The sequence below is a fragment of the Anopheles funestus genome, chromosome 2RL (genome assembly GCF_943734845.2).
Source record: "Anopheles funestus chromosome 2RL, idAnoFuneDA-416_04, whole genome shotgun sequence".
Lineage (NCBI taxonomy): Eukaryota > Metazoa > Arthropoda > Insecta > Diptera > Culicidae > Anopheles > Anopheles funestus.
In genome coordinates, this window is record NC_064598.1 from 12,991,970 (window position 1) to 13,015,541 (window position 23,572).

General features: G+C 44.9%; 2 protein-coding genes across 2 annotated transcripts; one reads left to right on the forward strand and one right to left on the reverse strand.

Moving 5' to 3' along the window:
- Positions 1-7,535: 7,535 nt before the first annotated feature.
- Positions 7,536-11,012, forward strand: LOC125765054 (homeotic protein female sterile-like). Its single transcript, XM_049429913.1, has one exon. The coding sequence runs from the start codon at positions 7,718-7,720 to the stop codon at positions 9,113-9,115; it is 1,398 nt and encodes a 465-aa protein (XP_049285870.1). The 5' UTR covers positions 7,536-7,717; the 3' UTR covers positions 9,116-11,012.
- Positions 10,923-12,467, reverse strand: LOC125765169 (uncharacterized). Its single transcript, XM_049430082.1, has 2 exons — positions 12,201-12,467; positions 10,923-11,990 (listed from the first exon to the last, which is right to left on the reverse strand). The coding sequence occupies exons 1-2, from the start codon at positions 12,322-12,324 to the stop codon at positions 11,593-11,595; spliced, it is 522 nt and encodes a 173-aa protein (XP_049286039.1). The 5' UTR covers positions 12,325-12,467; the 3' UTR covers positions 10,923-11,592.
- Positions 12,468-23,572: the final 11,105 nt, after the last annotated feature.

Genomic DNA, 23,572 nt, shown 5'->3' on the forward strand with positions numbered 1-23,572 from the left:
GCTGGATTAATAGAATTCTTCATTTTTTTTATAAGATGAATTATTTCATCCAGGATGATCAGTAATTTTCTTCGCCAACTGCAATTTTAATCATACAAAACTGGAATGTTTCATTAATAAGATGGCTTTACGTAAGATAGATCACTTTCACCAATTGGATATTCCATGCGTGCTATTTTAGACCAACTACTTTATGTTCCAGCTGGGATCATTAGTCACGTTCAAAATGCGCTAAACTGCTTCGTTAACCTCTTGCGAATTTCGGACATTCTTCCACTACTTCTGATCGAGTAGGTCCTAGTGGACCGATTAAACTCGTTGATTGATCTGACAGGCGTGTGTTTGATTGGATTGGAGTAAGATATTTACAACCCGCTGCCCAACCTGGGACCGGTATTCGATTACACAAGGGACCCCAAAAATTACAGGGGTTTCTTGCTGATTTCTTTGACCTAACACCGCTATAGCTGGGTTTGTACCGGGGCAACTCTACTGGTAAGCGGCTAATGAATTATCGGGTCAAACATTCGCCAAAATGCTGGTTAGTGGTATCAGTTTGTAATAGTACGCTAATAACATACTACCATCGCTAATAGGTAGTTATCGATGATCTATTTAAGGTTTTGATGAGGTTTTGATAAATATTACCCATTGTTTCCGTAATCTCTTATTGGTAACATATACGCCTTCTGAGACTGTGAGTCTACGTCACGATTAACATCAAACCCACCGTTCCATTACCATTAGCTCTTGGTGAACTCTCTACCATCGTTCGTACCATCCGGCAACACCCCGCCCAGACCGAACCAGCCTTTTTGGACGCTAAAAATATTCCGCCACGGGTATACATTTCCGATTGCATAAGTTTTGGAGATTCTATAAATATGTCGATTACTGCTGCGGTTCGCCAGCGCAGCGTGCTCATTTGTTCGATCAACTATCTCGCTCGGTTTGCATGCTTACCGGGTAGCGCAATTTCACTCTCCTCTTTGCTTTTTCTTATTCGTTCAGGTGCTTCTGGCACGTCTGCTCGCTAGCATCTTCCCATGTTAGAAACATTGGCCCTCAAGACATCTTCCTAAGACATCCCCAGCCAGCGAGTATGTCCCCTGCCAGGCTTACGAGCATTGTAACACAACAGCCACTGCGGTACGGTTTTCAGAGCCGGTCTAGAGCCGCCCCGGGATTGCTCCACAACTGCACGTGCATCTCCACACGCGGCCGCAGCTACCGATCATTAGTCATTCGTCACCGTCCGCTACTTAAGCGCGTGCGGCTTAGCCCGGGATTGGGAAGCGTGATTTGTATTATTTTATAGACACTTTTGAAACATTGGACGGAGAGGGGGGGGGAAACATTTCAATTATTATAAACGTTTTCTTATGGTTGGAAATTGAAGAGTGAAGTAATTTATTTCTTTAATTGAAACAAGATAGTAACGATCTTCGATAATATATTTCTTAAATGGCCATTTACACAATTCATCTTTTCTCAATTATGGTTTCTGTTTTAATATCAGCAAATCTCTCTTCTTGGCTTCAACGACCTTATAGGTCATGCCGGCCATTTCTGGCTTACTAGAATTATTTTTACCACGTAGCCGGGTAGTCAGTCCTTGCTACGGGAGGACGGTCCGGATGGGATTTGAACCCGGTTCGGCCCTGTGGACTGGCGCCGTTTATCACATGCACCACCGGGCCGCCCCAATATCAGCAAATAAATCTATTAAATTAGGTTTTACTAAACTGAGCTCTGCTACTGATAGCAACTTGATACACTCCGTGTTCCATTCCAAAGGTGATCTCAGTACGACAGCTGTACATAACAGCTAAATCACTTGCCTCTGTGTGAAGCCGTCTCTAGACAACTATAACAGCTTCCTCTTGCTTATTTTCAATCAAATTAGTATCTCAAGCACTCTCACCTTCCGGTCAGCAACGACCACGCTTCCCTTTACTCCATTCAGCCTTCCAGCATTGGTTTTCGAAACGAATTGATTTGAGTTAAGATTACGCCGTGCACCGTGCTGCTAGCTGCTTCCATTTTAGAGGGGGAACGATTCGGCCATTTGTTTTATTGCCAGTTACCCCTTTCATTCACGATATGATCGGTTCGCTGTTTAGCAAACAATGTATTTGTAACCCCAGCAGTGCCCAAACCAACCAGCATCCCTCCCCCCCCAACAGGAACGGGAGCGTGAACAGCGTTCCGGCAGTCGTGACATAAAGCTTTTGTCCAAATTTCAACAGCTCCTGCTACACGATACTCTTGATCAACGGGGTGGCCTTAGCAGATCATGCAAACGCTCCCGGCATCACTTGTTCAGGTGAAATGGTTTCGTTGGCTTAACTTCTTGCCTAAATAAAATCGTCTCGTTTCATCGTCGCCCGTAAATACTCTCACGCGACCGATCACGCTGTGGAACGGTTCCAACCGTCGCACGCCTTTGACCCGCGGGGCCATGCGGCAATTTAAGTGCAAACAAATGAAACGAAAATTAAAACCATTGCTGATTTCACCAGTCACCCTTAGCTTGTGGGATTATTTGTGTAACGTTTGCCGGCTAGTGATGTACAAAAAACCGCGTAAAAGCCGGTCAGAAAAATAATGAACCTCTCTCCGGGATTCGGTGCAGCGAATTAGTTTTTCATCCTTTATGGAAATCCTCGCTGCTGTCTGTAGAATGGGAAGATAAATGGCAACAATGTCGCCATTTGCTTTAATTATTTCTCCGGCCTATTAATCTTGCACGATGGATGCACCGTGCAAGTAAATTGTGTATTTCTTTCGTAGGAGGAACCACGCTCCAATGGACGGTAAGATGGACGATGACATTGAGTCAGAAGTTGCACGACTTATGACAGAATGCACTTAGAGTGCAGTGGCAATCGTGTCGCATATTAACATTGAATCAAACCGCTGGAGAGAGAGAGGGAGAGAGAGTGAGAATACATAAACCAGACAGATCACATGCTGTACCGCACGAATGCGGTGACTGGTGACCCCAGAACTGGTCGGCGATGAGCTAGATGGGCATGAGAAATTTGTGCACTTTCAAGGTTTTTCTTCAAAATTTGCAACTCACTGAAAGGGCAATGTTCTAATGAATTCTTTGGTGGTGTACTTGATCAATGATTTATTGAATGTATTCTTAGTAGGACAGTTGAACGAGATTCATCATGTGATCGCCACTCTATTTATTGAAGAATATCAGGTGCTTCACTCAAAAATGGCAATTAAGAAGAAAAGATCATCCATTCGTTTGTCATACGTTAATCAAACGATCGACAAGAAATAGCTATTCTATGATCCTGTCCCTGACCCCTGATGCTACCGGCTTTACTGTTAACCTCTGGACAAATAAAAGTGTTAAAGGTAATTTACACACGAACAACGCAAAAATCCTACCACGAGTATAATCAACCCGAGCCTGCACCGGACTGATTCAAAACAGATGCACTCCATTACGTTTTTATGCATACAATTCGCCGTACAATTTATGTTCGCATAAACCAACCAAAGCAATGGTACCCGAGCGAAGTTAACGAGTTAAATTTGGCTTTCAAATTAAGCTGTCTCATAAATAACAATAACATTATTTTTGCTGACAACTTGTTGAATCGATTCCAACGCGCACGAACTTGAGGAACGCTGAAGATGAATGGTACCCTGCGGATTTTTGTTTTTTGGTGTGCGTGTGTCTCCACGATTGGAAACCGATCATCGGACCGTTGTAATAATCTCATCCGACATAATTCCTTCTCCGATTGGAGAAGTGTATAGCCGTCGGGTAAATCTCTCGGTAACGAAGCCCTGATAAGCCGTAAAGAACTTCCCCGATAAGCATCGGCAAGATGAATGGAACGGCATTACTGAGCTGCGTGTACTTTCGGAACTTTCGGGACTTTCGGGACTTTCGATTTCGGACAACTGCACTAGAGCGCCTCGCACGCAGGTAACAAGGTACGCTCCAAATTACGCAACTCGTGTTCCTCTTCCTCTCCCAGCGAAGTTGCCAAAAAGGGCTTCTGCTACCGCTCGTACCGTTGACAGGTTTTGGCTACATCGACCAACCTGTCAGCCCCAGCCAAAAAAAACCAACTGTTCTGTATCTTCTCGTACCTTTCACTGATGCATTCAGCTGTCGCACCGTAACCGCCGCTGATGACGTTTGAAGTGTACTGCCCTGCGCCAATCAGGCTAGAGTGACTGCGTGTCTTGGCACTTTCGAAACCGAGCCGCAAAACGTTGCACCCAGGATTTCCTGGGTGTTTATTTTCGCGCCCAATTCCCAACTACTCCGTACGGTGGTTTCTCCTCGTCTTCCAAGACAAGCCTTTGCGCCGTGGACTTTCATCTCTGCGCAAGGACAGGCCCGCACATAGATTCTGGTGTACGGTTGATGACAATCTTTTATTTCCGCTCAATTTGCAGCGACCGATCTCTGCACCCGTCAGCGACCGTTCTCGCGGTGGCATGGCGTGACACGATCCGGCCGGTCCGAAATGTCAAGTCTACCACCGTGCGAGCAATGTAAATTGGGTGCGGAAAATGTACGGTTCGGTCAAAATTTTATGACGATATCCTACCGACCTGCCCGGCCCTGCCGGCGTCCGATCCCGAGCGGCTGGGATTTCATCCCTTTGGGTTGCATCGCACGGGAAACCATAACCTAGATATTTCGACGATATTTTCATTTCACGCCGGGCTGCATTTTTTCCTCGTTGCCGAAACTCGATTGACGGGATCTTCGGCCCGGTTTTTGTCTCGCACTTGATGCGAAACATCGATCAAGTGATGATCACCGCGCATGATGGACGCAAATACGTTGAGGCAAATTTGCAACAAATGACGAATAGTTAAGCCATTTCTTGCAGTTAGCGACTGGATCGGATCGGTGTCTTGAGATATTATTAGGTCCCATACACTGGCAGATCCTGGCTTCCGCACAAACACATTCCGTTACGCACATCATGTTCGGTTTGCGAAAAGCTGTGAAGCATCTAGTTTTATTGGCTTCCCATTGGAACAAGACACATTTTTACGAGCTCGTTCTATTCCAATCATCGCCAGGCACAATGTGCGCCACAGATCGGACGCACGTTTCGCAACAGCACCCGCGTACCGTTTCGAGCTGCCGTGTTACGGATATGGATGGCGCCATTCGTTGGTGTCGATACAAGTAACATGGCCGGGAATGGGAAACCGTTCCCCGGAGAAGAAACTGGGACAAAATTGTACGTATACCTGTTGCTTGTCGCCATTCGAGACAATCGGCGGGTTTGTTCGAACGTCAGGACGCCGTTTCGACGCATCATCGGCCAAGCGCGCGCCCACCAGATGACACCGGAACGCAGCGCTACGCAACGGAACACCGCAAAACGAGGTTAGCTATTCTTGGAGCAGATCGCATTCACCGTGCGCTGCTCTATTCGATACCCTTTTTTACATGCTCGCTTGCCCGTACCGATACCAATCGGGCATGCCCGTTGCATGTTGACCGGGTTCGGAAAGCGACCAGAACGACCTTGTGGCTTCGAATCAAATTACCGTCAAGCAGGATAGTGCGGGTGGTCAAGAATGAGCGGCCACAATCGAAGGCCACAATTTACCACTTTTCACCTCATTGAACTGGGGCCGGCATGCTGTAATTTCAGGGACGGCGCACGGAAAAGCTGTAAGCAAAGACGTCGAGACACCGGTAATTAAATGTTCGCTCTCGTTTCCCACTTCTTGGCAATTATGTATCGCTCCACCCCATCGGAAGTCCACCTGCAAGAACGGACAGTTTCGTACGATTTCTTCCTTTTTTGTCTTCTGTAACCGGTCGACCCTAAAATATGCCCGGCGGGAAGGTCGTAATGCGCTTTCTTCACCAGTCCAATCGAGACTGACCTGAGTCATAAAACGATAAATATGTTTTGCAGAATTCCACCACACGTTACATTCACCTGCAGTTTTTTCTTAATCATACCAAACACTTTACTGTTGATGCATCTCCTACTCAACATCTCACCATTACAATTGGATATTATCACCATCGTAAATCCATTCCATACGACAACTGTTTGCTCTGCTCGCCAGCATCAGTAGACCGGTATACGGTTCGAGGCCAGACCACTTTTACCAGTTGTGCGCGATACTGAATGAGAAAACACGATTTCCCAAGGCCACTACACTATCTCCATCTGGATCACCAGTAAAACGAGACAACAAAAAATCATCATGTGAGCGGTCCCACAAACTTTCAATCTTCCCTGGTTCCCTGCTTCGTTGTTCGAAAGGATCACCAGCGCGTTATGCAAGATCGTTCTTAAGATCGTCCCGAGTTGCACACACACAAAAAAGGGAACGGAAAATAATAAGAACCGGTGTGATCTTACGTCATGTTTGCCAAATTCATGGCAACAGAAGAAAGTATTGCCTTTCGAATTTTGCCTACTGATTCCTACCCTAGAAACGCGTCATCTACGGGCCCCAGTAGCACCGGTACGATCACTACTGTGCCAGCGCAAACGAAGAAAGGCCGGAGAGACCGGTGACAGGTGAGAGGTGACCTCGTAAGATTTGACCGGCTCACCGAGTGTGCGCCATAAATCAAACACAATCAAACGTATGCACTCAATCGACGGCTCCATTTGACACAAACTAATGCGTTTCACAATAGAACACGTTATGTGTAATCGGTTGATTGACTCGACGCAAAGCAAATGCGTTGCATTCAATTTATTTATTTGATAAAGCTGACACATTACTGGACATACGCCCGGTCACTGGCTATGCTCTGCTGCCACTGAAGAGCCTTGCAGAGCTTAACCTTCCATGTCATCGCACCAGACGACCCGAGCAGTTTCCGATCTGACCTCCAACAGCTAATCCACACCCAGACTCCACAGGATTGACCCCAAACAAGCCCTTATTGGGTGACGGAAAACGAAACCTTTCTTGAGAAGACTGCACAAAAGGGAAAACAAAAGATAAATTAGTGCCAACTCGTTGCAGAGCTCCTCCATCGGTGTTCACCGGCCGATCGGACATTTGTCTTTCGAATGCACTTACTTTCCTTGCTCGTAATCGGTTCGCTCATTTTGCTTTCGATTTCGATTGCAAAGAAGCGGGAAACCAATCAGTCCTGCCTGCTCGACAGGAATGCGTTGTCCGTGGGCGCGAAGCCCCGACTTGGAATTGTCGGCGCTCGGTTAATTTGGTCAAGCCTCCCCGAGGGCTCGCGAGGAGCAAGCAGGAAGGCCTGACCACGGGTACGTACACCCGAAACCGCTGATACTGCGTTTCGTTTACTCGCATATTTTGCTTTAGTTTTTGTTTTTTGGGGGCAAGTTCGTCCAAACGACTGGGTGGTTATTATGTAATGTCTGAGCCGAAGCTGACCATGATGTCCTTCCGAGATCGAAGAAAAAGGGGCAAAGAAATTCCGAACCTGCTCCGAGCGGGTGATAATCTGTTTTCGATGTGGCCGTCGGATCGGAGGACATGTGCGGACGGTGAATTCGGTGCGCCATATAAAACTGGAGCAGTTGTGCCTTTTTTTGGACAGTACCCAGGGAGTGTCCGTTGGCATACGTTGGCGGCATCGGTCGTACCGAATCGATAGTATAGCAGTGGAACGGTGATCTAGACGTGTGCGGCAAACAGTGAGCAAGTCATCGGTGACTTAAATTGTTTCTCGTTTGATCGTGCTATAACGTGCCATCGTACAATGAAGCATTTTGTAGTGTTAAGTGCGTTAGTGTTAGCGCTAGCTAGTGCAAGACCGGAAGGTTATAGTTACTACACACCGCATGTTTCCAGTTCCGGCCATTCTGCTACCTCGAGTGCTAGTGTTCTGTTTAATTCCGGCACGAGTGCGTCTGGCACGAGTGCGTCCGGCACCAGTACTGTGGATGATTGTGAAGAACCTGAGCACGAGCAGCTGTCTCCGTACCAGCACAGCCAGGTGCACTTCTTCGCACCACAAGCCCCCGCTCACTCCGAAACCTCATCCTATCTGAGTGCTTCTTCCGGACATCATCAGCACGAATCGTCGCTTCCAGTAGCTCACTCGCAAGCATCCGTGTCTAGTGGTTCTTCCGGTTCTAGCCACTACCACTACCAGCACCAGGAGCAACAACAGCATCAACAACAACAACAGCACCACCAACATCATCAGGCGGTCGAACATCAGGTGCATCATCACGTTGAGCCACAGATCGAGTACTTTACAAACGTACACCAGCATCAGCAGGCTCACCAACAGCAGCACCATCATGCTCACCATGAAGCATCCGTACACTACGTACAACAGCCCGTAGTGAAGGAGGAAGTCCATAAGCACGTTTACGTACACGTCGCACCAGAAGAGAAGGAAGAAATTCACCAGAAAGTGATACTGCCAACCTACACCAAGCAGAAGCACTACAAGATCATCTTCATCAAGGCACCATCCCCACCGACCGTTAGCAAGGTGGTTCTACCTCAGCAGCCAGTCAACGAGGAGAAAACATTGGTCTACGTGCTTCACAAGAAGCCCGAGCTGGAACAGGAAATTGTCGTACCACCGCCAGCGACTTCAAAGCCCAGCAAACCGGAAGTGTACTTCATCAAGTACAAGACCAAGAAGCAAGAACACCAACATTCGTACCATCACGAGGAACAGCACTCATCCAGCTCTTTCGGTGGAAGCAGTGCTAGCAGCTCTGGAGGTGGCTTCGAAGTGGGCGATCTCTCCGGGTATGGTGGATCGCTTGGTAATAGCTTTGCCCCGATCGTCGTTTCGGAAGGATCGTACCATAGCACGACAGCAGCACCGCTTAAAGTGACTACTGTCCATTCCGTGGCATCTTCATCCTCGGCCGCACCCTCATCGTCCTACGTTAGCAGTACGGCTAGCAGCCACGGTGGGCATAAGGCTCAGAGCATTAAAGTCACCAACATTGGTCTGTCCGGATATTCTACTGGAGGATCGGGCAGTGTAGCATCAAGCTCCAGTTCCGGCTCCGGTAGTACTAGCAGCCGCCAGCGTGGTTCCAAAAAGTCCTGCGGAAAGTGTAGCAAAACTAACAGCACTCCTTTGTCCGTTGGAGGAACTCTGGATGCATTTGTGTCGAACGTGTTCTAGGTGATAGAAAGGGAGAACGCATGTTCTTTAGTTGTAGAAACCTTAGATTCTTTAGCTCGTTTAAGAACCACCTCCCGAAGAGAGTGAGAAGGGTGTGTTCCAATGCCAGATCCGTCTACTGGATGTTAATAAAACACAAACAACAAATTTCTCAAACCTCCGTTTCATCTCCATTTACTGGCAGTGACATTATGCAATCTACATGAGCAGTCGCACTCAGGCTCATTGTTAGTGGTCGTAGTTGCGTACCACCAAGGAACGGGACCGTTGTGAAAGGGACCGTATGATCGATAACGATGATCCGATCCGGCGAAAGAGAATGTATGGGAAGGTACTCCGATAGCCTTCCCAGTGTCTGTCCTTACCAGGAGTTTCCTTCACACGTTGATAATGTTGATGTTCTTCGGTACCGCGGACCGGGTATTCCCTCGCTCTGCTCGAATGGTATGTAATTAGTGGTGCGAATTGGCCACGATTTGTCGCCTCGGACGACGATGGTGATGAAGTGGAGCTCTGACAATCATCGAGGCATCTCCCCGGTTGTTGGTTTTGGTTGTTGTGCTTGCAATCTTCTTTTTGTTGCCTTACACTACCTCTTTGCAATGCCAATTTACTTCGCCTTCTCGCTCTACGCCTCGGGACTGAAAGGCGCGTTAATCATCCTAATGTTTTATCGTCTCTCTTTTCCCATTCTGCAAGCACAAATTACCCATTCAAAGTCACGTGTTCGAGGTGTTTGTTTGGGCGCAACAGGTGCCAGATAACCGAATACATTCGGTTTCGATCAATCGAGCGAACGCACTCTTTTTGTTCCTTTTTTAACCGTTTTATTTTGCCTTTCTTTCTATCTCTTTGGGAAGTAATAAAATATATGTAACTGGTAAAATTTGGAGACTTCTCGTTTGCTCTTGCATGATGACCTGTACTTGAATTGGAGCTGAACAAGCTTTGGTTCGATTATCAATTCGCTAAAGCATACAAGCTGAAGGTAAACTAGTTGAAAGTTAATCCATCATTTTGCCCACTTTGAGTGACCCTCAAGACTGCCAACAGCTGAACAGTAATTACTCAACAACTGAACGATCAGTGACACACTTAAAAACTTCCTTAAACTTATTAATTTAATGGGAATGTTTTGATTTGTTAGTTCAAATCGTTACCCCGATAATCTTTTCAAAATTGTTATAGTTACCGATTCGTCAAAAGAGGCTTAAACATCATAAAAGCCCACACTTTTAATTTTCCTACGATTTGAACGATTGGCATCCACAGTTCTGGGGTTTTCCAAATTTTCAATTCCAATCTCCATCTATCCTTGAACATCCATCAGCACGACACAACACACGCACGAAGTGTCCGAAAAGTGGTACCAATCTGCAAAATAGAATATCGCTTCCATCAATTCTCGTTCCCACTCTTGATTTCGTTACATTTCGATCGACTTTGCTCGCCAAACTGGTTTGAGTAATAGAAATTACACTTTTCCTTGACATGCCATGTCGTCACGTATGATCGGTTCGCTTTTTGTTACTCCACTCGATCTTCCTAATGCAGTTAAATCCCGCAAGCGAATCAAAACAAAACCACATTCCAAAACCATGTTACATTGCGAAGCATCTCGAAGCACTCAGCCTCACTGCCGAAGGTCTCGTGCAGATTGACGTCGTGTACCGTATGGTGCCTTTTGACCTCTTACGCTTCCGCACTTCAAAACTCAATTGCACTAGGTAAACATGGTAAAAGAAACCCCCATTAACGCACTTACTGGTGATATAATGTACACGATGAAAACACGGTTAGAGTTTTGTTTAAATAAAAAATTTGTCACCGTTATTTTTTTTTATTCTACTTGAGTTGCGCCACACTTCGTCCGGGTGATCTAATGTCCGTTGCCGGAACGGAGCTATGGAAACGCACGCTCAGTGTATGCAATATCCTTACAGTAATAAATAACAAATGGTAACGACTATGGCTTTCTCTCTCGTTCTTTTTCTTGTCCATTTTTTCCTTTCCCCTTTATATCTCTCTCTATCTTCCTGCTTTTTTTTTATCTGCCAGCTCGAAACCGTTCCAACTACTCCTACCGTTGGACTACAATCCTTTCGCTATCGTGTTTGTTATCTTTCTATTTGTTCTCTTTTCTAAAGTACAGCAGATGGGAAGAAATAGTGAATCATAGAAAACGATAAATGTGAAAAAACAAAGCATTACATGATCTATATACAAGCACCAACTGCCCGCCGTTCCGGTCGATTGCGCTAGAAGCCACAACGTCAGGAAGGTAGCAGTTAGCTTCCGATCGAGTGATCGCCTCGATCGACTAATCTCGTGAGTCCTTCGTTGTACGGCAGAAATGCATGATCTCCTGGATGATGTGGTGTCGTCGTGTATGGGTGTGCGGTGTAGAATGTACTGGCCCAGAATGGGGATTTTTGCAGCATCACCATGGGATGGTGCCACGAATCCTACTGCATGATTTAGTACGGTCCGGGGGAGTGACCGGGGGGTCCGTATTCGGTTGGCTGCTTCTCCTTCTGGGTCTTGTACTTGATGAAGTACACCTCCGGCTTGCTTGGCTTGGTCGGTGGTGGAGTCGGGATGACAATGTCCTGCGGTTCCTCGGGCTTCTTGTGGAGCACGTAGACCAGAGTCTTCTCTTCGTTCTGTGGCTGAACCGGGATAATCGGTGCCTTCGGGGCCGGTGGGCTCGGGGCCTTGATGAAGATGATCTTGTAGTGCTTCTGGGGCGGTGCTACCGGGGTAACGCGTGGATAGTGGACCTCTTCCTTCTCTGGCGGTGGCACATGCACGTAGATGTGCTTTTGGACGATTTGTGGAGCAGGGTTGTAGTTGTATCCGGAGCTAGAGCTACTACCTGTTTGGTGAAAAACGAAGAACTTTAGTATTGAGTGTTGCACGGAATCGATGAAGAAATAGTCTTAAGCACATTGGGTTTTTTGTTTTGGAACGAGCAGCTAGTTTATCATCTTTAATCGCAGTTAATCCTTATATCCGAACGATTTCATGTACTGTTACGTCTTGAAATTTCCTCACTAAATAACTTTAACCATTCACAATTACGGACCTGAGTACGAACCACCAAAGTCTCCGACCGATGTGAACGACGGAGCCGAGTAGGACGAAAATCCAGCTTCCGGACGAGCGGCGGCGTACGCCAGTACCACACTTAACACTATGAACACCTTCATCGTGCGTATCGTTTTAAGTTTTCGAAACCACCACAAATAGAACACTACACACGATTCCACCAGTGCTTGGTATTAGGCGGCGCTTATGCTATGCTGGCTGATGCTGCTGGAACAATGCACAATTTGAAACTGTTGCCGTGTCTTGAAGTGCAATGATTATTTATACTAGCGCATCCGACAGCACCGTAGCGGCTCATCAGCATCCGAAGCCACCACGATGAGCCTGAGAGTGGTAGCATCCCCCCACACCCGAAACAAACCAGGCACGCACACCACGATCGGCAACGCTCAGCGCCTTCAGCTCGCGGACACCGGTCGTGGAAGATGAGTTCGGACGCCATTCATCGTAGCGCATCCGCTAAATGGCGCACACCACCAAAGCCCATAGCCCTTCTCCGGGCACACGAACGAATGGAAACCCACGACCCACGACTGGGAAACCTTCCATCGTTTTACGGGGTTTGCGTTTTTTTGCCGCTGCTGCTGTTGTCGGAACATTCGCGCACCGATCAGTAAACCGCAATGCCCAAAATCCGCGCTGAGATCCACCACCCTTTCTGCAATGTGGATTTAATTTCGCGAGGCTTAAGGAAGGTACTGGATGGAACGGGCAGATCATTGCTGTCACGCGCAGTAAGATAGGAAGATGTCCTGTGTGGATAGTTACAGACGACGAGATACGAAGATAACCAATCACCATATACCCAATAAACAAACGGTCAGATTAAGCTGGATAGCTTTTGCTAATCGGTACTGACAAATGCGATAATGTAATCCCGTCAAGGCCATACCGGAGGGTTAGAGGATGGAACGTGCGGTGGAAAAATTACCCCAAACTCAACAGTAGCGATCGAAACGGAAAGCGTTTTTTTCACTTTCTCACCGCCATGTGCGCGCCGGGCCATAGGTTCTCGGCGATTCTTCATCAAATTACCGAGAGGAAACTGGCCTGATAGGCCGCCACCGTCTTGCGTTGTGTTTAAATGTCTGTGTTTGTGTCACACTGTTTGGTGAAAGGTAACCAGTCTCTTCCGCCAGCCAGCCAACAGTACCCAACAGTGGAGGGAAGATTTGTAGTGCCTCGTGCGGATACGCGATACTACATCGAGGAATGTGCGTTATGAAGACTATCCCGTCCCGTCAACCCAACGATTTAGCATAGCATGGAGGTAGACTAAACGGGACAAAAAAAAGCTACCATTAATGTGTTATGAAATAACAGCTACAGCTAATGTGTGCTTAGGTGTTTTTACTGTTTTTTTTCCTTCCCATATGAGATAAGCCACTAAGCAGCACTAGCAATAGGCGGTATGTACTAAATGCTCGCCCGTTTATACGACCGGTTTGGCTAATCAAGTTGACGTTACGCGATGGTGCTTGATTGATTACATTCCAATGCCAACGGATACATTCTTTTCGGTGAGCTTTTGATTGCTCTTTTACTATACTTTACACCGATGGGTATTCATGTCCAAATGGAGTTTGTACCAGAAACACTATCAGGGTCAAACACCTTCTAATTTTGTGACACATTTGTTGCCATTTACATTCACAACGTGCGATCTGCCCTTTTATCGCACAAGCGCAATAAGACTTTTTTGGTTGGTTGTGATTTTATCATCAATTAATTTGTATTGACCTTTTTAAAGAAGAATCCTTCTCTTTTTATTTATTTCTTTATTCGTACACACCGTAGAACAGTACTTCCACTTCCAAGCATACGACTTTCTGGACTGTTCCATCGACGATAAAATTGCTCCCATTCAAGCATTTGCATAGAAGTATTGCATTTCTCTAGATGATGCTTTTCGAATGATCCTTTACCCGACTTCCTCTCGGTTATGCAAACAAAGAGTTTCACACGGACATGCAGCTTTTGCTAAAGGTCGCCCTTCAATAGCACTTATCGTCTTGCAAGCGGCAGGAAAAAGCGGTCCACGCCACTATTGCAATCTTCTGCCAGTGGACTTTCGAAGCGCATTACGTACATTTCCCTCTGTAGTTGAATTAGATTTATATGAATGACTACGAGCGGGAGCAACCCTAATGGTGGCCCATACTGTTTGACTTTGGTTCTGATGCCATTTATGCCAGATCGAATCGCGACCTCACGGGATAGTTGGTCCACAGCCGATGAGGAGGGTAAAGGCAGAGATCTTCCAACTTCGCGCTCGTCAGACCACGGATGTAATCGTTCGGATTGAATAACGCCGCGCAAACTGTCAGTCTTCAGTCGGTCGGTAAAGGTTTCCACCAAGCTACCAAGTTTCCAAACGGCATCCAACAATTCAATCAAAACCTTCTACCAATGCGAAACGGCGAAACAAAGGTACGAAATTGGCAGAAGATATCCGAGTATGTCCGATTCCTAGTGCCGTGACGACCAGACGTCATCATGGCGCTGAACATATAAAACTGCAGCCCCTTGACAAGAAGCAGAATAAATCGATTTTACGCCGTCCTATGGATGATGGGTTGCATGGGTGCTGCTGTATCCTCTCGTGTGCCGCTGGGTTCAGCCACATTCGATTCGGTCTAAATCTAGCGGATGATACGTACGCTGGGGGGAAGAATTTACATAACTCCAAACACGCCACAACGTTTCCCGCGTGTTGTGCGAGATGAACCGCTAGGTCTCGTCTGCCTGAAGTGTGTCTGCCTGGCCGGGCCGGACGCGGTTGTTGAGACCTCCGTTTGCCCACTGAACTGATTTAAGGGGTTACGAGTGTAGGGCACCCCGAAAAAAAAAACAACCGGGTTAACCGTATGGCTCCGGTTGAAAGCGACTGTACACCAATTTCCCCGCCGACAGCCAAACAACGGCACGGTGAACGAGCCGTTTCGACCCTCGTTCGACCGAATTTGGCGGACCTGATCCGCTACGCAAATCATCACTTTGTTCCATCAATCTTAAGCTTCACCGGCAGACCGGCAACGCGGAGGCAACAGGTCAAACACAAAATTCGTACGTAGCTGCCGGAGTTGCCGTTTGAAAGCGAGAGTCTTAACCGCTTGACCTTGCATAATTACATACACCGCACACGGCACTACGCACTGCCTCCGCAGCTGTTGTTACGTTCGTGTCTAGTAGTGCCCCGTGGTAACTGCCGTATGACCGTTTTTGCTTCCTACGATGGATCGTTCCCTTCACTTGGTGTCCCGCAGCTAGCCGAAGGCATCGCGTGGTAGGATTTTAGAACAGAGCCAAAGAGGATCGGCTAGCAACAGAAGAAGTCCTCGGTAAACACAGTAAAACATCTCTTGAGGATCAGTGTCACGCGCCACTTCTACCACAGCACGAACCAGAGACATGAAGTGTTTCGATCCATTAGTAAGTTTTGTCCAACGTTTTCAACACGCGGAAAGGCGTCAAGATTTGTTCAAGTATTGCTTGATGTCCGATGGTGAACCACTTCAGCTACGACGCGCCAGCTTTCCCAAACCAAAGCCTGGTAGCACCTGATTTTTAACCACTTGCGGTGGCATAAATAGATCTATCGATCGATCTATTGGTGTTGCGTTAAGTGGCTCTACATCTAAATCTGACCCCAACACCGGTTCACCATCAGATGAAGAGTAGCTTCGCTCCTCAGGCAGCAAAAAAGGAGTGTCACGGTTAACACGCGCCACCAGCAGGTGAAAGATGTCATCTCGGACAATCGAACAACGGGCTTTGAAAGGGAAATTGGGCCCGCAGGAGTTTCGTCCGACCAACCTTAATCCAAACCGTGCCATTTGCCAGACCTTGACGGTACAGTTTCTGCCGTCTTCTTCGAGCCGAGTCCGAGTCAAGTGCATGTCCGTGCGGGGTACGATGTAGAAAGAGCGATTTGGTAGGAAGGAGACACGCACAGTGAAAGAGACGAGGATTGAAGAGATTGGAGAAAAAGTGTACCCAAATTAAATTCAACTTATTGCTCGAGTCACCGAGTAAGCCGCACAGCTTGCAAGACCGTCAAGGCCGATGCGCAAAAGGACGGACATCGGGCACACGGTAGTGTCCGAAAAGAAACGTCGAGGTTCCGAGTTCAACAACAATCGACCACCGGCCCCTTTTGTTGTTGTTGTACTTCTTCAGCCAATCAAACGGCCCCCCTCATGGCAGCCATCGTGCAGGAAGTGGAATTTGGGTACCAGCGCATTGGCAAGTGTTCCGAGTCGCTGCCGTATGTACCCTGTACACGGCATTGCATAATTACGGCGACTTCAATTGAGCGAGCCGCTGAATGAGCCTTACTAATGAGCCAACCGGCACGGAATGAAGTTGTCCGAACTCTGCTTCTCACTCGACACTTCTAGAGCGGTTTGATTGAGCGTATCATGGCACGTTGCGCCTGTCTTGAAGGGTCCCTCAACACTTTTTGGGGGGGGAAAAGAAATGGCTCTTGTCGTCGTTTCGGAAGTTTGCCAGCGCCAGTTACGTTCGATCGCGCCAATCAATTAAATCGCATTTCAAACAAACCCCAAACCGAAGAGGGCACACTTGATAGTTCGCACGGATTAACGACCGTACGAGAAGAAGCGCCGGAAGAGAGCTTTCGTCCCGGCTACTAGCAAAAGGGGGGGGGAAGATTGGGTATTTTTTCCATAATGACTATGTGAGAATCACCTTGGAGAAGCGTCTAATTCTATGTTCAATCTAATATTAAGACACTTTCTAGGGAAAATAGGACCATAATTGGATGGATGGTGACCTCATCAGCTGCAAGTTATTGCGTTGTGTAAGTTACGCGCCGTACATACTTCTAGCGAATGCACTTCAGATCTCTTACCCAACAATCAAACCGATTCCCGATCGTAAGTACGCCGTGTTGCGATGATGATTGACAACTATTTTAATTACCATAAATCTAGACCACCGAAACATCCAGCCATTCAAAAATAAAAGCATCCCATCAGCTTATCCATCGCATCTTGTTCACCTTACCCGAAAAAGGCTGATCTTATCCGAAAGTCTTTTCATGCCTCTTCTAATTACCTTTCCACCTTTACCGAGCAACTACCGTTCCATCGTTGCTCAACGCCGGTTGCTTATAATTTCACGAACAACCCATTAAAGAATAAATCAAATGACAGAAGATTGGTTTAAACAAAAAACAAAAACCACCCCACCGAGGGGGCTGTCGTTGTGGGGGGAGCTATATCTCACGCAATTATCGAGCCCAGTTTTAAAGTACATTTTTACTAATGCAATCACGAATTCCTGCACTGTTTTGGGTTTATGGTTTGGATGGGTTGTGCGGCTGTACCGTCGATTCAAATGGTGTATAATTTAAGCATGAATAATGCATAATAACGATACTATCTCCTATCGGACGCGGTCGGTACCACTTCCTCCGACGAGCCAATCACCACCGGCAGATCTCTTAATGATCGCGGGCCAGTCTTTTGGCAAACTCCCCACCCCCCAAAAAAGCAAACAGTGGCCCAGCAAGGCCACCCGCAATTTCTCCGGGTTCGGGTTTGCACTGCTTCAAAGTGGAGAGATCGCACTGCTTCGGGATAAAGCAAATTATATCACACTATCATTCATTAACATTAGCCATTACGTCAGCTTAAGCTATCTCTAAGTCGTCTATTTCTTGCATCGACAAGATTCCTTCCCCTATCCCCTATCATACCTTCCCCATCATCTGCTCTTTGACGGAATGTTTCTTTTCCATTTCAACTTCGATTCGATAGTGAAGCTGCAAGAATTGTGGTGTCATTTTACGCTTTTCCATGGTTCACGAGTTTCGACGTTTCGTACGGTATGGGTTGCTTATGTACATCCTCTTGCCGCTGGCGGGAAATGAAACAAACAATAAAGCTAAGAGCGAAAGCAGACAGTAAAAAAAACTAGATCTTCCACCACCTTTCATCACCGACTTTGGAGAAGAATGTACTGCTCAAAAATACAATCATCGAGATCGTGCCACCGTTCGGTAAGACAAATCGCTATTATTCCATTGCAAACGGCGGTAAAGCGAGTGTTCGGTCCGATCGTGTACGTTCGCAGCATCGCTGAGCTTTAGGAAAATCATAATTATTTCGAACTGGTTTTATGGGTTTTTTTTTTATTGTTGAGGCGGTTTTATCTTCGTGTCGAAAGGAAAATGAAGGGTGGAAAATATGTTCGCGGAGTGACTAGAGACGGAAAAGCTTGTAACTACTTAAAGAAACGTGATGTTCTATCGAAGCAATAAGATTAATGTTCGTATTTCAACACCACAAGATTAAAGAATTAATAAAGCACCTGTAACATTCTGCACTTAAGCACGTATTGCTTTACCAGACCCATGACTGGTTCTCTTATTTCTAACAAAAAGAACTTAAACAAATCCATTACTAAGACACACCTGACACACTGGAAAAGGGAATGGATAACCCATTAGTCAAACGCGATGGAAAATAAAGGCAAACATTAAAACACGAGACAATTAAAGCGAAACAATTGCCATTGAAGAAAGGTAAAAAAAAACGATACGTCACCAAGTGCCGATGGAACATGGTATTTCTTCACTAACCCTTGAAGTGTTTGTCACATTTTGAAGAATATCTTATGGAAATTGAGAATAGACTTTTCAAATCCCATCCCGAGCGGCAAGGACTCCCAGGCTGCGTGATGATAGAGATTATTAAAGAGATTTTGATGAACGATTTATTTTTTGAATTGCACTTTTTAGACCTCAGCAATGTCAATTATCTTCGATCAAATCAACATTCAGGACAACCTTTAATAATTTTTCTTTCTGACACAGAATTGTACTGCTGCCATTCCAGAGATCCACACACAACAAATGAAATATTTCCTATAAGATTGAGCATGCAAGGGTTTACCAGGGCATTCGCAATGGAACACATTGGACCTCAACCACAAACGCAACCACAATGCAATCAACACTGGGTCTGTAGGGCAGCAGGCGAATGGAGCATTGATGAACGCAAAGTGATAGTCACAAAGCCCTCCTAACGATGCACAATTGTGCAGTTCGCGGCTGTGAATGCGTATTAGCAGGTCCGAGGCAGGTCCGGTCTAGAGATGAGAATAAAAACTCTGTTTGGTGAGTGAGTCAAAGTGAATGAGTTTTTTATTAGGAATCAGCTCGTTTAACGACTCATTTCGGAATCTGTCTTAAAATATTGTAATACTTTACCTATTTTCTTAGATTTTTTTTTTGAAATTAGCAAAATTTTATAAATTGATTTATTTTAATCCGAATTGGTTGAAATAAGTTTCTTTTCACTCAAATAATGTTTTAAATTAAAAAAAGAATAAAAAATTTGAAAAAAAAATTTAAAAAATTTTCAACTCGAAAATTTCATAAGGCTTACCCCTTACGTTTTTTTGGGAACTTTTGCAAAAAAAATTAAATTGATTTATTTTAATACCAATGGGTTGCAATGAGTTTCTGTTCACTCAAATAATGGTTGAAATAAAAAAAGAGCGAAAAATAATAAAAAATTCAAAAAATTGAATAAAAAATGAAAATTTTTCTCATTTTTGCACCAAGTTTTGCCTATAACTCGGTCGGTATTCAACGGATTGCCAATCTTTAACCTGTGGTCAATAGATGGCACCAATGGCTACATTTTCTTCTTGGACGGCCATGCCCTCAGATGTCTGTGTCAGAAGTTATTCGAGGAACAAAGTTCCATACCCTGTTTGAGAAAATGTAAAATTTTCCTCATTTTTGAGTAATTTAGCAAAATTTATAAATGTGATATATTTTTATGCGAATTTGTTGCAATATGTTTCTTTTCGCTCAAATAATGATTTAAATTAAAAAAAGAATAAAAAATCAGGAAAAATTTTTTTAAAAAATTTCAACTCGAAAATTTCATAAGGCTTACCCCTTACGTTTTTTTTTGAGAAATTTTGCAAAAAAAATTTAAATTGATTTATTTTAATGCCAATTGGTTGTAATAAGTTTCTTTTTACTCAAATAATGTTTTAAATTGAAAAAAGATAAAAAATAATAAAAATATTGCAAAAAATCTATAAATTTGTCAATCTACTAAGGCTCATGTTTGCACCAAGTTTTGCCTATAACTCGGTCGGTATCTAACGTATCTCCAATCTTCAACCTGTGATCGATAGATGGCACCAATGGCTACATTTTCTTCTCGGACGGCCATGCTCTCAGATGTCTGCGTCAGAAGTTATTCGAGGAACCAAGTTCCATACCCTGTTTGAGAAAATGTAAAATTTTCCTCATTTTTGCACTAAGTTTTGGCTATAACTCGGTCGGTATCCAACGGATCTCTAATCTTTAACCTGTGGTCGATAGATGGCACCAATGGCTACATTTTCTTCTTGGACGGTCATGCCCTCAGATGTCTGTATGCCTGTATAGATGTCTCAGATGTTTCTATAAATATGCCAACCTCCTAAGGCTGTATAGCCTGAGGCTTTTTTTTAAGTAATATTACAAAATTTTTAAATGTGATATATTTTAATGCTGCAATAAGTTTCTTTTCACTCAAATAATGCTTTAAAAGAAGAAAAGAATAAAAAATAACAAAAAAAATTAAAAAAAAATTTCAACTCGAAAATTTCATAAGGCTTACCCCTTGCCATTTTTTGAGCAATTAGCAAAATTTAAAAATTTGTTTTATTTTAATGCGAAATTGTTGCAATAAGTTCCTTTTCACGCAAATAATTCTTTAAATAAAAAAAAGAATGAAAAATAATGAAAAAAAAAATCTATAAATTTGGAAATCTCCTAAGCAGAGGCGAATCCCGTTTCATGTCATGGCGTTATTAGGCAACCGTTGGCTCGATCGTTTAACGAAAACCGTCACCTTTATTCCCTCCTCAAATAAAAGTAAACAGTACCATCACCGTAATCGGTTGTGTGAAAATGATCTCTCTTATTAATTTCAACCATCAATTCCGGTGTTCCATTTTTTGGGGCAGCGGATCGAACCGCACATACATCCGGCGTATGAGAAGCAGGAAAAGTGTTTCGCCGGTGGAAAGGAACACATTTTGCATCCTTCAGCGATCGGTTCGTTCACCGGTTTGGTTCAAGGCTGTGGGATTAAAATCTCTACCACTTTGGGTGCTTTTAAAACAGCAGAACGTTTTTAATGGTTTTATATGGAATATTGCAATTCTTTTTTTTTTTGGTTCGCATCTTTTTTTTTTGCAGACACACTTTTTCAAATATCATTGGACGCATTGCCACACAACATGTTTTGTTTTCGTTGCGTTGGGTTTATTTTGCATCGTACAACGAATGACACGAAGAAACATAAACAAAAGACATCAATGCTCTTGGGACGTAAAGGAAAGGTTCGTCGCTTTGAATGATGGCGCAATGGACGCAAACACACATGTCCCAGCTATTTTCAATCATAGAAATAATCCTTCACCCTAGAGCATGTCTATTATGTCTTCTCTGTCGAGTAACATTTTAAACTGTACAAAACCCATCTAGTTTAACGCTACAACAACTGAAATCCGAATCTGTGCACCGTGCGTGATAAGGCTATCGATGCCACTCATCGTATTCTGTTAATTACTAACCACCATCTTCAACCTGAAAACGAAACAAGGTTCCCTTTCAGTTTTTTTTTATTTTTGGAAATCCCTAACACTTTTTGCGCTTAATTTTCCTTTTGTGGCGAAAACAAAAAAAAATTAGCGAAGGTAACACTCCGATCACCGGCGATCGCAAAGTAAAGACAATTTTATTCCATCCTGAAAGGTGAATGGCAAATGGTCGGTCGAAGAGGAGTAAACTAAAATAAAACAAAAAACAAAAAGGCATGCTTAAAACGATCCTAGTACGATCGTCTGCTTCATGTAGGATCGTTAATTTTATTACGCATCCCCTGTTCAACTTTCGGATAGGTCAGTTTACCTTGTCTTAGTGGTGCAGATAAAACCAGGCGAGCTTTTCTATCAATCAGACAGCCTCTAAGCTGTCTAGCGAACGGAATGGCTACCTTTTTTTCTTTGCTTTATTTAACTCCGTTCGCTTTCAACGGCGCGCTGTTCCCAAAAGCGCGCGAGGGGGAAACTATCTTAAAAGCCTAAGCCATTCTCCGCAGGTGGTAATGGTACGAAACCAAATTATGTCACTCCGGCACTTTCCACCAAACCATTGAATCGTGCTCGAAATGGATTGTGACGTTAAAAGGGTTGGAAATTACTTCTAATTGAAGCTTCAATTGTAACTAACAAAGTGAAATTACATTTAGCACTACTAAAGATATTTCTTTAGCTAAGCAAAAAAAAGCGGAATAAAATAGTTGCTTGTCTAAGCTACAAGTTTCGTAAACATTTTTAAAACGTTCCTCGTACAGGGTGAAAGGTTTATTTTATCGTCTTATCTTTGTACTGCTGGAGTGTAAAACATCATAAGGCTCATTTTTGCACATCTTCCATTCGCATCCTGTGTCACCTTTCGACAGACCATTACCATTTTGAAGATGTTGTTTTTTTTCTTCCTCTCTACCAGCCATCTTCTTCCGCAATTGACCTCATCCACCACCGAGTGTTCGTCGGATCGAATCGAAAGAAGCTACCACTTCGGTCCACTTCCGCGTTCTTCATGTTTCTACTCGATTTCCCATTTCGCCCACACCAGACAGATCCAACCACCCACCAATCAATGATCATGATCACAATGAAATTACGCGCCAACGGTGGCCAACATTTAAAAAAATGCTCACACACACTCCAAACCCGGCTCCTTTCACGAACGACGCTGCTGATAATCGAACCATCTTCAGCGCAACCTTCACCGGCACTCGAACAGAACAGGTTGGCCCGGTTGCGTATGTGATCTCGGTAAAGGTCCCTTCCTTCCAGCAAACCCTCTACACACGATGATCCCGGTGTCTCTTGAGGAGGGAGTGGGTTGGAGGCTGGGAGGTACGTGTCCAGCTACAAGACAGCACCGACTGATTGCAATGATCGCACCGAAGGAGGAGTAAAATCGCGAAATTACCGCTTGCACCGTTAGAGGTAGCACTTCTGGTGTCGCATGCACAAACTGAGAGTGGGAAAATCGGGATAATAAGAGGGGGAGAGGGGAGGGGAAAACGGTAAGAAACGGTACCCAAAAACATACGCGCCAGACCGAATGCCGTACCGTTGGTGGTCAAGCCGCAAATCAAAGACACTTTGGCAACGACCCCATCAACGGGTGATTACTTTTACTTTTTCTTACCATCCAGGGGGAAACATTGGATTGAATCGATGCTGTACCTGATTGTGCCGGTGTGGAGGGCACCATAACATCATAACAATAAATAT